At 40.7% G+C, this 16,181-nt stretch overlaps 1 protein-coding gene and 1 long non-coding RNA gene across 3 annotated transcripts in view; one reads left to right on the top strand and one right to left on the bottom strand.

The window, feature by feature from the left end:
• The window catches only part of LOC308475436, a 291,271-nt gene that overhangs the window by 122,140 nt on the left and 152,950 nt on the right, over positions 1-16,181 (top strand). The gene's annotated exons all lie outside the window — the stretch shown is intronic.
• Positions 1-16,181, bottom strand: part of DYNC2H1 (dynein cytoplasmic 2 heavy chain 1) — a 151,244-nt gene that overhangs the window by 37,973 nt on the left and 97,090 nt on the right. For both annotated transcript variants that reach the window (XM_081001703.1, XM_081001704.1), the window contains exons 77-82: positions 15,129-15,254; positions 13,982-14,092; positions 12,916-13,071; positions 11,589-11,664; positions 7,306-7,517; positions 6,467-6,571 (exon numbers count right to left, since the gene is read on the bottom strand). In XM_081001703.1, the coding sequence (XP_080857829.1) occupies positions 6,467-6,571; positions 7,306-7,517; positions 11,589-11,664; positions 12,916-13,071; positions 13,982-14,092; positions 15,129-15,254 (786 nt within the window). The remainder of the gene's footprint in view (positions 1-6,466; positions 6,572-7,305; positions 7,518-11,588; positions 11,665-12,915; positions 13,072-13,981; positions 14,093-15,128; positions 15,255-16,181) is intronic.

Raw genomic sequence — 16,181 nt, 5'->3', positions numbered from 1 at the left:
CTGCTGCTTGATTTATGGAGGTATGTTGCTGACTGCCAAAGGAAGAAGATAGCATCCCTGTTTGCCTGTTAATTGCGCTCTGAGTGGGAGAGAGAGTGGCTGAGGGAGTCAAGGCTTTATCTGTGTTGCACGAGGGAAGTGTCTTGCTCTAAGTAATAGCAGACATGGCCTGTGCACATTCTGGCCAGATGGCTCTGTCCTTTCCTCTCCTCACGCCTGAAACCTATGCAGTTTGGCAAGTAAAGATGAAAGCGCTTTTACAGAGGGAGAAGCTATTTCACACGACAGAAGATGACCCTCCAGATAAGGATGCAGATGATTGGCCTGAGTGGCATGCTGCAGATATGAAAGCCCGAGGGACGATTATTTTGAGTGTTTCAGACCACTTGCTGGTGAATTTAGAGGGTCAAGAGACTGCACAAGCTGTTTGGCATAAGTTGAGAGATATGCATCTTAGACAAAATGCTGGTTCCAGTGTGATTTTCTTTAAGAAGCTGTGCAGGCTGCAGTTGGAGAAAGGTGGTGATTTGCCTAGCCATCTATCTCAATTAAAGCGTCTCAGACAGGACCTTGTTCAGCGAGACCTGGCTATTTCAGAGGCTGTGTTTGCAATGCTGATGATCAATAGCCTAGATGAGTCTTATGATGGAGTGGCTGCCCAGATTTCCACAATGCCTTCTGACCGGCTAACAGAAGATTATGTGTCTAGCGTGCTCTTGAATGAGTGGGATCGCAGACAGGCTGTTAAAGAAAGCCGGGACTGTGCTGTTAAAAATATGCTTGAAAATGTGCCTGAGTCTTCAGCAGGGGAAAGTGAAAGTGAAACTGCTGCTGTTAAAGCTTTGAAATTGAAGTGGTGCTTTTCGTGTGGAGCACAAGGCCATTTGAGTTTCCAGTGTAAGAAGTCTTCAAAGAAGAAGGGAAACTTCAGAGGCAGAGGGGGAGGACGAAGAAATCCCCATGCACCTGCTACTTCAAAGGCTTTGATCTCTCGCTGTTCCAGTCAACGTGGGCGGAGTTTCTTCGTGGTCGACTCTGGCTGTTCAAACCATGTGGCCAAAGATAAGAATCTCTTTGTTCAGCTTGAGAAGCAAGAGAAAGAAATTCATCAAGTAGATGGGACAGTTCTCACGAGTATGGCTCAGGGAACTGTGTTCTTAAAGAGCCTGAATGCAACTATTAAGAATGTCCTGTATGCGCCTGATATTCAGGACAATTTGTTGAGTGTTTCCCAGCTTGATCGTCAAGGGTTTAAGGTGGTGTTTGCTAAATCTCGCTGTGAAATTCTTAGAGATGGCAAGCTCATTCTGTATGCAAAATGTGTAAATGGATTGTACCAATTGCCTTTTGTTTCAGGTACAGGCACTGCAGAAGCTACTGAGAAAAAGTGTTGCAATTTAACTGTAGATAAGAATGAGAAGTTGCATGACCAATGTATTCATTATTACCATCGCGTTTATGGTCATTTGAATTTCCAGGCTGTGGCAAAAATGCCTGATATGGTTCAGGGTATGAAGTTGAAAGAATGTCCCTACCACATGAAATGTGTTTCTTGTGCAGAGAGTAAGGCAAGGCAAGCTCCCAAAGGTACAGAGTCTGGGAGAGAGGCCAAGAAACCATATGAAGTCATTCATGCAGACTTAGTGGGGCCTCTAGCGCACTCTAGAGGCAATTCAAGGTTTTTCATGGTTCTGATAGACTCCTATTCAAAATATGTTTGGGTCTATATGCTGCAGAAAAAGTCTGAAGCCTTTACCAAGTTTCGCCAGTTTTGTAAATGGCTCAGAAATGTACATAATGAGAATGTACGTTTTCTTTTCACAGACAAGGGTGGAGAGTTTTGTTCAGAAGAGTTTGAGAGTTTTCTTTCTGAACAGGGCATTGAGCATAGGACAGCCATGCCCAGATCACCCTGGCAGAATGGTTTATGTGAGAGAGTAAACCAGACCCTGCAGCAAGGAATCAGAACGCTGTTACATGATTCAGGGCTGCCCAATCCTTTTTGGGCTGAAGCTCTTTCGTTTTTCTGTCATGTGTATAACAGGAGGTACCAGTCTAGTGTAAATTGCACCCCATATGAGATGCTTCACGGAAGAAAGCCATGTGTAAAGCATTTTAAAATTTTTGGTTCGGAGGTTTGGGTGCACACCTCGCAGGGTGACAAACTGAGCAAGCGTGGAGAACATGGTGTTTTCCTAGGATATGAGAAAGGGTCTTATCGTGTTCTGATCACAGACACGAAAACCATAAGGCTGACCAGGAGTATTGATGACAATCCACAATGGGACAGAGTTGGCGTTTTTCAGTGCCATCCCATTTGTGATGATGGTGCTAAAGGGGCAAAGAAAGTTAAGAGGGAGGCAAGTGTTGTTGGTGGTGATAATCCTGATGCCAATGTAGTTCCAGATGATGGCACAGATTATCAGACCCCAAAAGCCTCAGGTGAGTCTGACGCTGACTCAGACTTAGCAGCTTCATATACTTTAGCTCCCCATTCTCCCAAAGAGGAGGAAGCACCAGAACAAGAGGATCAGAGAGTTTTGCGCAGATCCGAGAGAACAACCAAGGGTGTACCACCGAAAAGGTTTTCTGAAGAGTTTGCAAAGACTGCGGTCACGAGAAACTCTGATGGGGTTTTTAAACCAGGCATGAAGTGTGCTGAGAGTAATAGCACAGAACGCTGCATTTATTTCCTTACCTGATATTTGAAGGAAAGCGTGTATTTGAGTTCTGAAAGATTGTTCAAATCTGCCTAATTAGAGATGTCAATTTGTATTTGAGAGAAAGAAATGTGTGTGAAGATTTTTCCAGAAGCTGCTTATTCAGTGGTATTGTAAAAGTGTTTTATATGCCGGGAAAAGAGATACCTGCAGATATGTTAACCAAGGTTGTAAGCAGAGAACAACTTTTGGAGTGTGTGTGTAAATTGCAGTTATGTTAAAGATTCTTGAAATGGTCGGATGAAATGGGGGAGGATGAGGAGATTTCACCCCTCCCATACCCAAGAATCTCCTGATGATCTCCTGATGGTCTCTGCTGACTCTCCAGAGAGGAGGAGGCGTGTCCTGCCTATCTACTTATTCTGCCCAGCAACATATCACTGTGTGTGTGTGAGAGAGAGTCAGTCAGTCAGTGTATCGGAGAGAGTGAGAGTGTTAGAGATCCTAGAGATAAGATTGCTGCTAAGAGCAGCTGCAGACTCTCAGTGTAGCATTGATTTATGCTTAGAATATTCAGCTCTGTATATAGCTTTGTATCATAGTTGTAGTTACAGAATAAAAGGAAGATATTCTACAGAGCTGCTCTCCGAGTGGTTTATACTCTGCAAGACTCTGCAAAACTCTGCTGCACAACGACTGTATTATTGAGACAGTGAATCCGGTGCTCTCAGCTCTAAGCTGTGAGTCCACAGCACTGTGACCTGTTCCTGTGAGAAAGGAGGTCTCTGGCGGTGCTACCCAGCTCGCCTAGCCCAGTCGGGGTTGAGGTGCATGAGTCCAGTTGGCGCACTGGCTCTAGGGCGATGCTGACACTGCCCCCCTTTATCCCTGGTGTTACGCTGATTTCCTTCCCCAGCTGATGAGCTCCCTCTCTCCCTGCTGGGCCCTTCTCCAGCATCACTTGGGAGCCTAGCCTCCACCTCTGGCTCCGATGTCAGTTCCCTGACAGGTAATTTGCAGAGATCCTTGCATACAGTAATAATCGTGTCTGTGTGCATTTATATACCAAAGACACATATGCAGAATGTCACTAACATTGCTTAGAGAGAATACTGGAGTTTTGCTTTTGACTGACTATGCCACTCAGTTCGGAAATGCATTCGTGATGCAGTAAGATTTCAAAGGGGATCCCATGACTCTGCAGTCTGCTGCATTGTGCTGCAGCGTATATTTGTATTCTGCATCAAAGAAGGGCCAGCATGCTTCAACAATGGCTTTCCATGCAGGAAACACATTACAATTGAAATATAAAAAGCTAGAAATAAAAATGATTGTTTAAATGGTTAATTAAAGGATCACCAATATGATCCTTTCTCTTTACTTTTTGTTTAGGATGAAATGTTTAATACAGGAAAATGCATCCTGAAATAACCACCCCTTAATTCAGCTCACCTTTCTTATATGTTAAAGTAATTTATCAGAGGGCTGGATCTCCTGATAAAACAGGGGCTTTTCTATTGCTTCTGATATATCTTGTAATGAGTGATTGTGTACAGTATTTCTTCAGTTAAGCAGCAGTGAACTGAACTCAGACTTTGATAAGCTGCAAATGGGCTCACAAAATGAACCAAAGAATAAGGCTATAACTCCTTTCTTGTCAAAAATGATTTATGGCTATTAATTGTCAATTAATCTTCATTAAATCTCAGAGAAACTCATTACACCTCAGTGTAACTGAGCTCTAACACAGACATTCCAAACATTTTTCACAGAATAAATTTTAAGCACTTGCATTTTCCTGTTCTTTTTGAATCCGAGGACAGTGCACCCAATGCCCATCTCTCATGGATGGTTCAGCAGGATACCATGGTTGATGCTATCCAAAAGTCACCAAGATCTAGTAAGACCAACAAGGTCACATTTCCCCTCTCCCTCTCCCTTTAGATGTCTTCTATCAGTGCAACCAAGACAGATACAGCCCCAAACATATCTGGAGTGGAGCTAGATAGTCAGTTTCCTCCAGGAATGCCTTAGACAGCACTATAGTAAGTTTTGTTTAATCTCTGAATTAAATCTGCAGTCATTGTTTTCCATTTCTTTTTGTTACCAGAATCAGAACATTAGAAAATACACCAGATTTAATGGAATTCGTGTATGAACAAGGTAAACTGATACACAGTTTTATTATGGCCATCTTTATGGTTTGTCTGGTGAGATGTTAGCTGCAAAAGCGTATCTCAGAAGCTAGCGGATTCTCACCTTCCATTTGCCTGGTGGAGAAGTGAATGCACACCACCAAAAGCAGCACTTTAATTGACTTACCCCAAATAGAAAGACATTAAACAATTGACTGGAGTCTAACATTGCACTCTAATCACTGTTGCAGAACCTTCTTTTGAATATTTGTGCTGACAAGCAACTCAATTTACAATTAATATTGTTTGCACGCCACCTCAAACTTTGAGCAGTGCAAGATTCCAAGGTTCCAGGTGCGAAGGACAGCGAAGACTGGTGTCTTTATGATATATGGCTTATTTACATGCTCACATATATACACCCTGAGCCTATGATGGAGGGGTTCACAGCATTAACACCCCAAGAGGATTTTGCTTCTTCCATAGTCACAAATGTGGCAGAGCTCTGGCTCCCATCTGTCCAGCCTGCAAGCTTCTAATTGTCTATCATTAAATAGTTGAAGTAACTACTACATGATAGTATTTTGTTTTAGGAAAAATTAGCTCAGCACATTTAAGGTTTAGAGTTAGAAAGTATGTATTGGAAGATGGTTTTTCTAGTTGCAATCCCCTTTTTGTATCCTAAAATAAAGCTGCAATCCCACACACACTCACCTGGTTCTAAGCCCCACTGAATATAGTGAGACTTACTTCTGAGTAGACAGACATATGATTTCACTGTAAAACTGATAACTATTTTCTCTGACCATAGATCTGGCTCTGTGTCAATTGTTCTAAGTTAATTCATTTCTGTGGTTCTTCCAATGTAGCTGGACATATTCTAGCTAGTTATACAAACAATTCACATGATGAATGTTTTGCCTGCTAAGTTTACTGAAAAAAATTCTTTAATGTAACTTGGAAATATTAAATAAAAACTACCTAATATTTGATAGCATGTGATTTCATAAGATTCTATGTAGCTGGGCTACCAGTAATATCATGAGGAGTGAAATCTTCACAAAATTACAGAAAGGGGTCTTTATCATCACACTTCCCATTACAGTGATACCTCGGGTTAAGAACTTAATTCGTCCCGGAGGTCCGTTCTTAACCTGGACTGTTCTTAACCTGAGGTACCACTTTAGCTAATGGGGCCTCCCACTGCTGCCGCACGATTTCTGTTCTCATCCTGAAGCAAAGTTCTTAACCCGAGGTACCACTGTACCACATGTGATATATCAACATGAGAGAACCAAAGTTCCCCAAATCTATAGCAGAGCGGCTGTCCATGACTCTACTGACAGATGAGATTTCCTCCTCATATGAAGAGAGAAATTCCTTCTATATATAGAGTCCTGGATAAGACAGAAGAAGTAACCAACACCTTCTTTATATTCATAGGATCAGCATGGTCAGGCGTCAGATCCTTTATCTGAATCTCATCACCTTTGATCAATTATCCCTCAGAATGAATTATTTTCCTTACTTTTCCCTAAAAAGGGAATGAGCCTGGAAGCAATAGATCTCACTATCACAGGGAACCCTGTAAGATTTATTTTTGAACTGATATGATCTTTTTAGCAAGTGAGATTTGACATCTTGATAATAAACAAACAAACAAATGCTTACTAGAGAACTGGTCATTCGTTGAGATGAGCGAGCAATGTTGGCAGGCAAGCCGAAGAAATCAGGTTTATCATCTTCTGGAAGACTTTCAATAACATGACGGTAATCCTATGCAAAAAGGAAAACTGGTATTCAATATGTTATTAAAAAAAAATCCGAGCACTCTTATTTTAATGAAAGGAAGAGAAACATGTGGGTAATATACTTTGGAAATAAATTTCAGATTTAGATTTCAGTCTTTTAGTTATGTTCTTAGCCAGGTGAGTTCTGAATACACTAATAAATATATAATTTTGAATGTGCCCATAGATGTGGTTAATATTATTCATCAATGTAAGTGACACAAAATTATTTTTTTTAACTTAATAAGCTTAAACTTGATAATAAAGTAACTAACAATAAAATCATTAGGGCTGTAATCCTATATACATTTCCTTGGGAGTAAGTTTGCGTGAGCTCAATTCAATTTACTTCTGAGTAAAAATTCTTAGAATAATGTGGTGATTAACAGTAAAACAACAAGAGTTGTTTTTAAAATGCAGCTTATCATATGCTCAAATCAGGAAAAGATGTCCGATGATTACCCACAATCCAAAAAAACAACGAGCCCAGCATTTGTATTTTTTATAGCTGTACTACTAGTTCTGACAGAATAAGGTAGCTATAAGTCTCTAAGTCTGAGATTCTCTCAGTTCTGGTCAGCCTTCAGCATGCCAGCAGCCATAATAAAACCAGTCTTTAGTAAGTCTACAATTAAGCAACAAGAAGCATAATCACCTGCCAATTTAATAAAGCCAAAGAAAATTAATATTAACATCTGATAAGAAGGGGCACATACTCACCAATATATTGCAGGAGCTAGGGAGAGTGATGGAATATGGAAATCTGCTCATCTTCTTGCCCCGGAAATTTGAGTCAGCAATGACTCTGGAATTAAAAAACTGTTCCAGGTATGATCTAAGGACTCTCATATCAAAGTAATTATCTATACGACCTCCATAAATAGCATTTTCCAATAAACCATGCACGAATTCCCACTGAAAATCTTTGGCGCCTGTAAATTATTAAATATAAAGCATGTAAAAATATGGCACAATGGCTTGGTTTCGGATTTCATCATTAAAGCAATCTTTAATACAGTGGGCAAATAGAATCTGCCATGCAGTGACTCATGTCTATGCAGATGACCTAATGTTTTCGTTTAACTATGACATTACCTCCATTATAGATCCCTAAGGAGCCTTAACCATTTTGGCCTCAGGGACATTAGACAGTCCCTCTTTCCTTATAGCAAATCGTAAGTATCCCCAGCAGCTGAGGACACACTCTAGAAAGTGAAATCTATAGAGTGGTACCTCAGTTTATGAACTTAATCCGTTCCAGAAGTCCATTCTTAAACCAAAACTGTTCTTAAACCGAGGCGTGCTTTCCCTAATGAGGCCTCCCGCCGCCGGTGCCCTTCCACCATTCAGATTCCGTTCTTAGACCGAGGGAAAATTCTCAAACCAAGACACTATTTCCAGTTTTGCGGAGTTTGTAAACCAAATTGTTTTTAAGCCGGACTGTTCTTAAACTGAGGTACCACTGTATATCAAATAAGAGAATGTAAAGACAATTTCTTGGAGCATATTCCCAAAGCAATAGAACCCTCCCCTTCTCCAAAGTGCAGTAGGAATGAGAGACAGACACTTCAAATGGAGATTCCTTTTTTTCTTACCTGTTTACCTTCCTTCCCCAGTTTCAACAAAAACCTTCTACTTAAACTTTCTCTGTGTGTGTTTTTAATGTACTGTTGTAGCTCTGCCTAACTTGGCAGCTATCTTTTTAATTTCCAAGTGATCTATTTCCAGATGTGTTGAGAAGAAAAGCATGACAGGGAAAAATAGTCTGGCTGGGATTTTTGGGAAGTTGTGGGATATGCCCTTTCCCCACACTTTTTGGTGTTTGCATCTTTGCCTGTTTCATGCTTGAGTTTTGGCATTATAGTTTTTCTTTCTTTCTGGAAGTGAGGCTTAAAGTCTTCAGTTTCAAACAACCCACCACCTCATCAACCTGTACGCACTGATAACTTCCTCTGCCCAACCTCCCATAGTGTAACTTCCCACATAATGCGCAGGGTGGAAGCTTAGATTAGCTCCAGAGAAGCTGCTGATTTGGGATGAATTGTACCAACACAGAGGGAACTTGAGCTGCCTGATGCTTCAGTGTTTCTTGAAGAAGGAACAACTCTTGAAGAGGGAGTGCCCTGGGCATTATTTTGAGTTATGCTCAGTCTTGGAAACCACTTCCAATGTTATTTTTAGGCTTTAAATTATGTGAAGCAAGAAGAAGTGGTCTCTGAGCATATGGCTGGAGAGAAAAAGTGACAGAGGAGATGCCTGCCTCCCAGGATTCTATGCTCTCCTGCCTTGTCACCAGATAAGATCATACCCAACCAGTGAATGGATTCCAACCGACGCAAATAGTGTTTTACCCTTGTTCCGGAGTAATTTCTATCTTACTGGTTACATGGGTCATGAATGAAAAGTGCTTCTAGGTGAAAGGAAGTGCATGGCACACCAAGATTCATACTGATAGGCATGGTAAAAAGGTAAAGGGACCCCCTGACCATTAGGTCCAGTCGTGGCCGACTCTGGGGTTGCGGCACTCATCTTGCTTTATTGGCCGAGGGAGCTGGAGTACAGCTTCCGGGTCATGTAGCCAGCATGACTAAGCCACTTCTGGCGAACCAGAGCAGCACACGGAAACGCCGTTTACCTTCCCGCCGGAGCGGTACCTATTTATCTACTTGCACTTTGACGTGCTTTCGAACTGCTAGGTTGGCAGGAGCAGGGACCGAGCAACAGGAGCTCACCCCGCCGCGGGGATTCGAACCGCTGACCTTCTGATCGGCAAGTCCTAGGCTCTGTGGTTTAATCCACAGCGCCACCTGCGTCCCAATAGGCATTGTAAGGAGTTCAAAAATCCCCTATTCATCCACACCCCTAATCTAGCCATCCCCATGCTGTGTTGGAAAGAAAAGTCTTCACCACAGAAACACAGTTTGCTGTTGGGTAGCAAAAGGCTGCTCTATTGTCTCCAGCAGCTTGACTTCTGTGTTGGGCAGAGAGGGAGGGAGGTTTCTTCTTTCCACCCAGCATGGACACTCAGAAAAGTTAAAAACTATTTCACACTGGCTTAAATAAAGTTGACCGAATGTCCAGAGGTAGCATTATCAATTTACAGTGGTGTGGAAGGTTCACAGGCTATGAAGGACTTGCTCACAAATTTACTGACAACTGCATGAGTTATTATAGATAGGAAGTAGAAGGGGCAAGGTGAATATAAAATGGAAGGATGGTATAAGGAGGTGTGGGAAATAGCTATGAATGATAAATTAATACGTGCTATTAAGGTAAGATGGGAAATATGGAGGAGAAATGATTTTGAGGAGATATAGAAGATATTTGTAGAATTTGTACCGTTAAAACGGAAAGGGGTCAAACCATCGCAAGAGGTGTTGAAATTATGGTAGGCTGGATACTTACAATGGAATGGTCTTGGGGTGGGGTGCACATTTTTATTTATTATTATTTATTATTATTGCATTGTCAAAATAAAAATAAAATCAGGATAGGAAGGGTGGGAAGACAAGAGGAAACTTTGCATGTTAAAAAGAAATTGTATATGATGATAAACATTTTGAAATATTTACAGAGACTTAATAACAATGGAGACTTTAAAAAAATAACTATTTCATTAAATTCTGTCCTTTTGACAACAGTAAATTTGGAAAGTCAGTTGCCTTGTGACAGATATTTTATTTATAGTCAAAGAAGCATCTTGCTGTGCTAGATAAAGAGACCTTAGAGGCAACCAGCTGCCTTTTGTAGCTGCAATGGAAGAGGAAAAAACCCACTCAAGGCAGCCAGCTGCTTATTGCTGGCTCTGCTGCAGCAGTGGCAAAAAAGCCCCCTGTCACAGCCAGCTGGACTTCACATTCCTCTTAAACTAATGGAACAAGTTCTTTGCAAGATTTAAAAGAATTACCGTATTTTCCCGTGTATAAGACAATGTTTTTTGCTATAAAAAAAATTAGTCAAAAATTGGGGGTCGTCTTATACACGGATGGTGAATGCACAAGGGTTTGGGATTTGGTGTGAGCAGCCACGTGGTCAGTTTCACTCGTCCAAGCAGCCTGTGCACATCCTCGGAGGTAACAGATTGGAACTGATCCTACGCAACTTGACCAGACAGGACTCTAAGCACTCTCCTGCCCCAGCCCCACTACCATGGTGGAATCTACCTCTTTCTGAATCTGAGTGACTTTATCTGCAAAAAAACAAATTTTGCAAAATCATTACAGAAGATCTTGATGTCCTCACCAGGCCCCAATGGTGAAGGTGGGTCCGTTAGATTGTGAACCAAGGAAAAATATGGTAAAAACCAATCCTGTTCAGTCAGAAAAGAATGCAGTAGAATTTACCTCATGCTAAGTTTGAATAAAAGTGCACCCCTGTCACATCCTGCCCCATCAGGCAATGGGGTACCAAACACCCCTGTCGAATGTAGTGAAGCAAAATCCTCACACTTTCTACACTGAGACTGAGCTGGCTTAAGTATCGTGACCTCCTAATCTTTCAGAGAAGCATGTTTTAAATAATTAAACCCTCTAATTAACTTTGTACTGATAAGTTTAAATGCATCCTTTTGGACATGATCAAATTTATCTGTCTATTATTTGGCATTTTTCGCAGTTATACATGCAGTTATGTTCATGTGACAAGTCAACCATTATTAGTCTTCATTCAAAGTTATCTGAATAACTACACATTTTTATAAAAATTGCCATTCTTTTCCAAATATTTTCTTACATAGAGAAAATTCATGAATTGTTAATGTAAATATGCTCGTGAACTATTTAAGAATTAGTTTTAAACCACCCTCCAAGGAAAGTCTTATTTTGAATTAGGACAATAAACAGTATTTTGGATCAATGGCTTTGGTGCTTCCCTAGTCTTTTCCGCAATTGTTATCCTTCCATTCCTTGTTAAGCTCAAATATGGGAAGCTCACATGGATTTATGGTTTTAGCAAAATGAAGTCAGACAATGAAATCAGAGTTCCCTGAGAACAAGATGACTCACCTTCAAAGAGTCTGTCAATAATGTCATACCCTGCACGAAGATCAGATAAAGAAAATTCATAAAATTTGGTCCAGCCCTGTAAGAGAAAAGGCAGTTTCTATTACTCATTATTAAATGTGCATGGCCATATGATGATAAGAAAATGTTCAAAACTATGTATCATGGAGAAACACAGTAAAAAAAAAAATGTAAAAGAAAACAGTACTAAGGCGCCCTAGACCAAAAACGTTCTACAGGTCTGAGTGAATGATTACTGACCAGTAAATAATGAAAGAACTTCCAAAACAGCCTGCTAACCCATAGATTGCCACCACCCAGATTTCTAGGACTGCTAGCTATCCCAGAAAACACACAACACACTGAACTTCTATGCCATTCAGGCCCCACATGCAAGGCAATGTTTCTGAGCAATGCAGAGATCCAGAATTCTTAATTAATTTACAATGCTTTTAGCCTGAATTTTGGGAAGAAGAAAAAAACACGCTTAGCATTGAAGAATAATGTTATTTTCAAATGCTTTAAAATTCAAAAGTCTCAGGGGGGGGGAACCCAAGTGTGAGGATCCAAATTAATCACAGGGGCACCACACAAGACAACAAGGCAGGGTTAGCTTTGGCAAGTGAGGAAAGAGTCTTATTTCATTTAAGTCACGGTGACCTACCAAAGTAAAATAAGAGCAAGTATCAATTTTGTGGGGGGTAAAAAAAAACACCCCAAACTTGCCCTGGACAGCTTTCTCAAGGCATAGGTCCAAATCAAACAAATTGTAAGAATTTATGACAGCTGCATGGCCTGCAGGCATTTAAAACAGCTTCTTTCAACCAAAACTCCAGTTTGGGAAAACAAACCCCAGTTACTACATTGTAACAGTTCATTTTAGTGCAAGTAAACAGTGGAAGCTAGTGGGGTTTATCGTGGGATCTTCTGTTAGGTGGACATGGAACAACAGCTATTATATGAAACAAGCTGTTGCTTTATAAAGCTTCTCCCATACAACAGAAATAATGTTAGCTTACAAAAAATAAAAGTTCACTGAATTAAATTAGATCTACCCACCCACCCCTTACTTTTTCAGCACTGGTCTTTATGGTTCAATCTTTATAATAATAAATAATAATAATATTTTTTTATTTATACCCCACCCTTCCCGGTTCAGAAAACCAGGCTTAGAGCAGCTAACAACAAATTTAAAACACCTAATTGATTTAAAATCAAGAAAGGGAAGGTGCACAATTTATTTTAAAATTAAAAATACATCTGAAATGAAAGGAAACAATTAGCAACCGAAAAACAAGATAAAAAAATAAGCAATGAGTAAGACTCATACCTGAGGGATATAATTCCTTCTTTCTTGACATGCAGCATGAAACCAAGCCAGGCTAAAGAGAGCATGGGCTCGAGACAAATTCCCCTTTTTGCTAATTTGCTCTGGACTCCAAGATTCATAAGTTCGCAGTAAGTTCTTTTTCAGGCCTGGAGGTGCCTATGGAAGAAAATAAAGTCTTAGTATAAAAATAGTATCTGCAAGCAGAAGTCGTGCAATAGGGCTTTACCGTTCCTGTCCTCTCCTTCCTGCTACAGCCCATTGTGACACACAGCAGGGGACACAGAGTTACAATGGAGATGTTGTTGTTGTTTAGTCGTTTAGTCGTGTCTGACTCTTTGTGACCCCATGGACCAGAGCACGCCAGGCACTCCTGTCTTCCACTGCCTCCCGCAGTTTGGTCAGACTCATGCTGGTAGCTTCGAGAACACTGTGCAACCATCTCGTCCTCTGTCGTCCCCTTCTCCTTGTGCCCTCCATCCTTCCCAGCATCAGGGTCTTTTCCAGGGAGTCTTCTCTTCTCATGAGATGGCCATATTATTGGAGCCTCAGCTTCAGGATCTGTCCTTCCAGTGAGCACTCAGGGCTGATTTCCTTAAGAATGGATAGGTTGGATCTTCTTGCAGTCCATGGGACTCTCAAGAGTCTCCTCCAGCACCATAATTAAAAAGCATAAATTGTTTGGTGACCAGCCTTCTTTATGGTCCAGCTCTCACTTCTATACATCACTACTGGGAAAACCATGGCTTTAACTATACGGACCTTTGTTGGCAAGGTGGAAAAACTGAGAGCAGGAAGTTTGCCCCTCTTGCACAATCTGACTCCCAACGGTTTTTGCCGATTCTCCCTTCACGCTGCAGCCCTCATAGCCAATAACTTTACTGAGGGTCCCCAACTCCCAAAAGAGGTTTTTCAAGGGCTGCAGTGAGAAAGAAGGCACAGGAAACCCCAAATTCCCCACTGGACATCTGCTCATATAACTCAGAATACAATCCTATGTGTTGCTTTAGGTTTCAATTTATTTGTTAATTCCCCACTATGTTATATTTTGCTGGTAATTTAATCTTGCCTCATATGTTATCTTCAGACTTGATTGAAGCAAAATAGGAGAAAATTTAGAATGGACTTCAGCAGTCAGCCAAAGACGAAAACCAGGCTGGGGTTGCAGATTATTCAGTTCCTGTAGAAAAGAAATGTATTTATATAAACAAACAAACATTTAAGCAATACCACTGATGCACACGATTCCTGTCTGAAGACTTTGGGCAATGATTGATGTTTTAACACACCAAAAGATATTAGTGGAAGCACAAGCCTTATTCATCCAAAAATAATTTCAGATTAATTTTAGTGTTGACTTAAGCAAAGGGCGGGAATAAGCCAGGATCTGAAACTATGGTTTGGTCTTGGCTTGTTGTCACAAACTATTGTTTTAAAAAAACAATTTCCATGAATTTGGATGTTATTGGGGAACTGCAGTTATCTTAAAACTCACAGTAAAAGCTTTCGATCTTCTGTCCCATGTAAAACAGGAGAACAGTAGGAAGCATGGAAGCACAAAGTTTGTGCAGATTCATTCATAGTGGGAAAACAAAGTTTCTGGTTATGTCTGAACTCAGCTTCCAACAGATTCCTCTCTTCTTTTGTTGTTTGAGCCCTTGGAACACAGCACATTTTTCTAAGCAGCTGAAATATGTCATATTTTTCCTAAGGAAATATATTGCATAGTATTCCAATGGTTTTTACTAGGGACATGGGTGGCGCTTTGGATTAAACCACAGAGCCTAGGACTTGCCGATCAGAAGGTCGGTGGTTCGAATCCCCGCGATGGGGTGAGCTCCCGTTGCTCTGTCCCTGCTCCTGCTAACCCAGCAGTTCGAAAGCACATCAAAGTGCAAGTAGATAAATAGGTACCTCTCTGGCGGGAAGGTAAACAGCGTTTCCGTGCGCTGCTTTGGTTCGCCAGAAGCAGCTTAGTCATGCTGGCCACATGACCCGGAATCTGTACTCCGGCTCCCTCGGCCAATAAAGCGAGATGAGCGCCGCAACACAAGTCGGCCACGACTGGACCTAATGGTCAGGGGTCCCTTTACCTTATTTCAATGGTTTAGTATTTTTAAAAATAAATAAATTGGGGGGCACCATATTATTTTCAATGCATAGGGCTTCTGGAGATCTTAATCTGACCCTGCTGCTGAACATGTGTATTCTCTTACCTTTTCTAATATGGGTAGCCATGACACAACCAGATGCAAATTCTTCAAGCAGAGCCATTCTCCATTTCGTGCGCATTCTTTTACAGTCTGAATAGCTAGATCAGCTTGGCCCTGGCCCATAGCAACCTACAAAAGACAATCAGATGTTCTAGTTTATCACAGATATATGGTTTTATGTATCTTTTTTTAATTGGACGATGGGTTTTAGCTGTGTTTTATCTCCAATTTTATTTACAGATTGCTTGGAGAGATTTTTAAATAAACAGAATTCCCACACTATGACACTGTGAAAATACACAATATGGTAAGTTTAGAATTGCTATTGGCAGTTATTTGTGAATCATTTTGGACCACATCATCTCTAGTTAATGGAGACAGATTGCAGCTCTGTTGGTCTCATTTACATTTGTTCTGTGTCTTTATTGTACACAAAATTGCTTCAGTGTAAGCTGAAGGGTCCTTCCTCTTCACTTTACAACTTATTTTTATTAGAGGGAAGCAGAATAGCAAGTTAACACAGCTTCCATCAGTCTTTGCATAGTGTTGTACAACTTTCCTTTTGGAAGATTTAGTTTTTAGCAGCCAAATATATTAAAGTAGACTTTCAGAAGAAGATATGACAAACGGGAAAGGATTTCTGTTTCATTCCAGTATATTTATTAATAAAACTTGTATAAAAATAGTGCATTTGCTGGCCCAATTCAAGCTGCTGGTTTTAAAGTGATAAATATTTAGGGCACAGAGTATCTCACGCAACATCTTTGCCCAAATATTCCCACCCACCCCAGCTTTCCGATTTGTTATTGATGTAATACTAAGGATGACATTATTTGAAAACAGAAAGACTAGCAATCACCAGGACCAGGGCCTTTTCAGTAGCTGTCTCAATTGTTGTGGAATGGCCTCCTCCAGGAGACTTGTTTAGCCCCAGATCATGTCTCCTTTCAAGGAAAATCTTTTATAACTCTTATTTTATCTTATTGCCGCTTGATTTGTTCTGTTAGGGTTTCATTAGTTTTGAAACTGACTTAAAATTGCTTTATTCGTGATATC

Source organism: Podarcis pityusensis (genome assembly GCF_964106645.2).
Source record: "Podarcis pityusensis genome assembly, chromosome: 4".
Classification (NCBI taxonomy): Eukaryota; Metazoa; Chordata; class Lepidosauria; order Squamata; family Lacertidae; genus Podarcis; species Podarcis pityusensis.
Note: the sequence above shows the minus strand (reverse complement) of the source record. Positions and strands in the feature narration are given on the sequence as shown.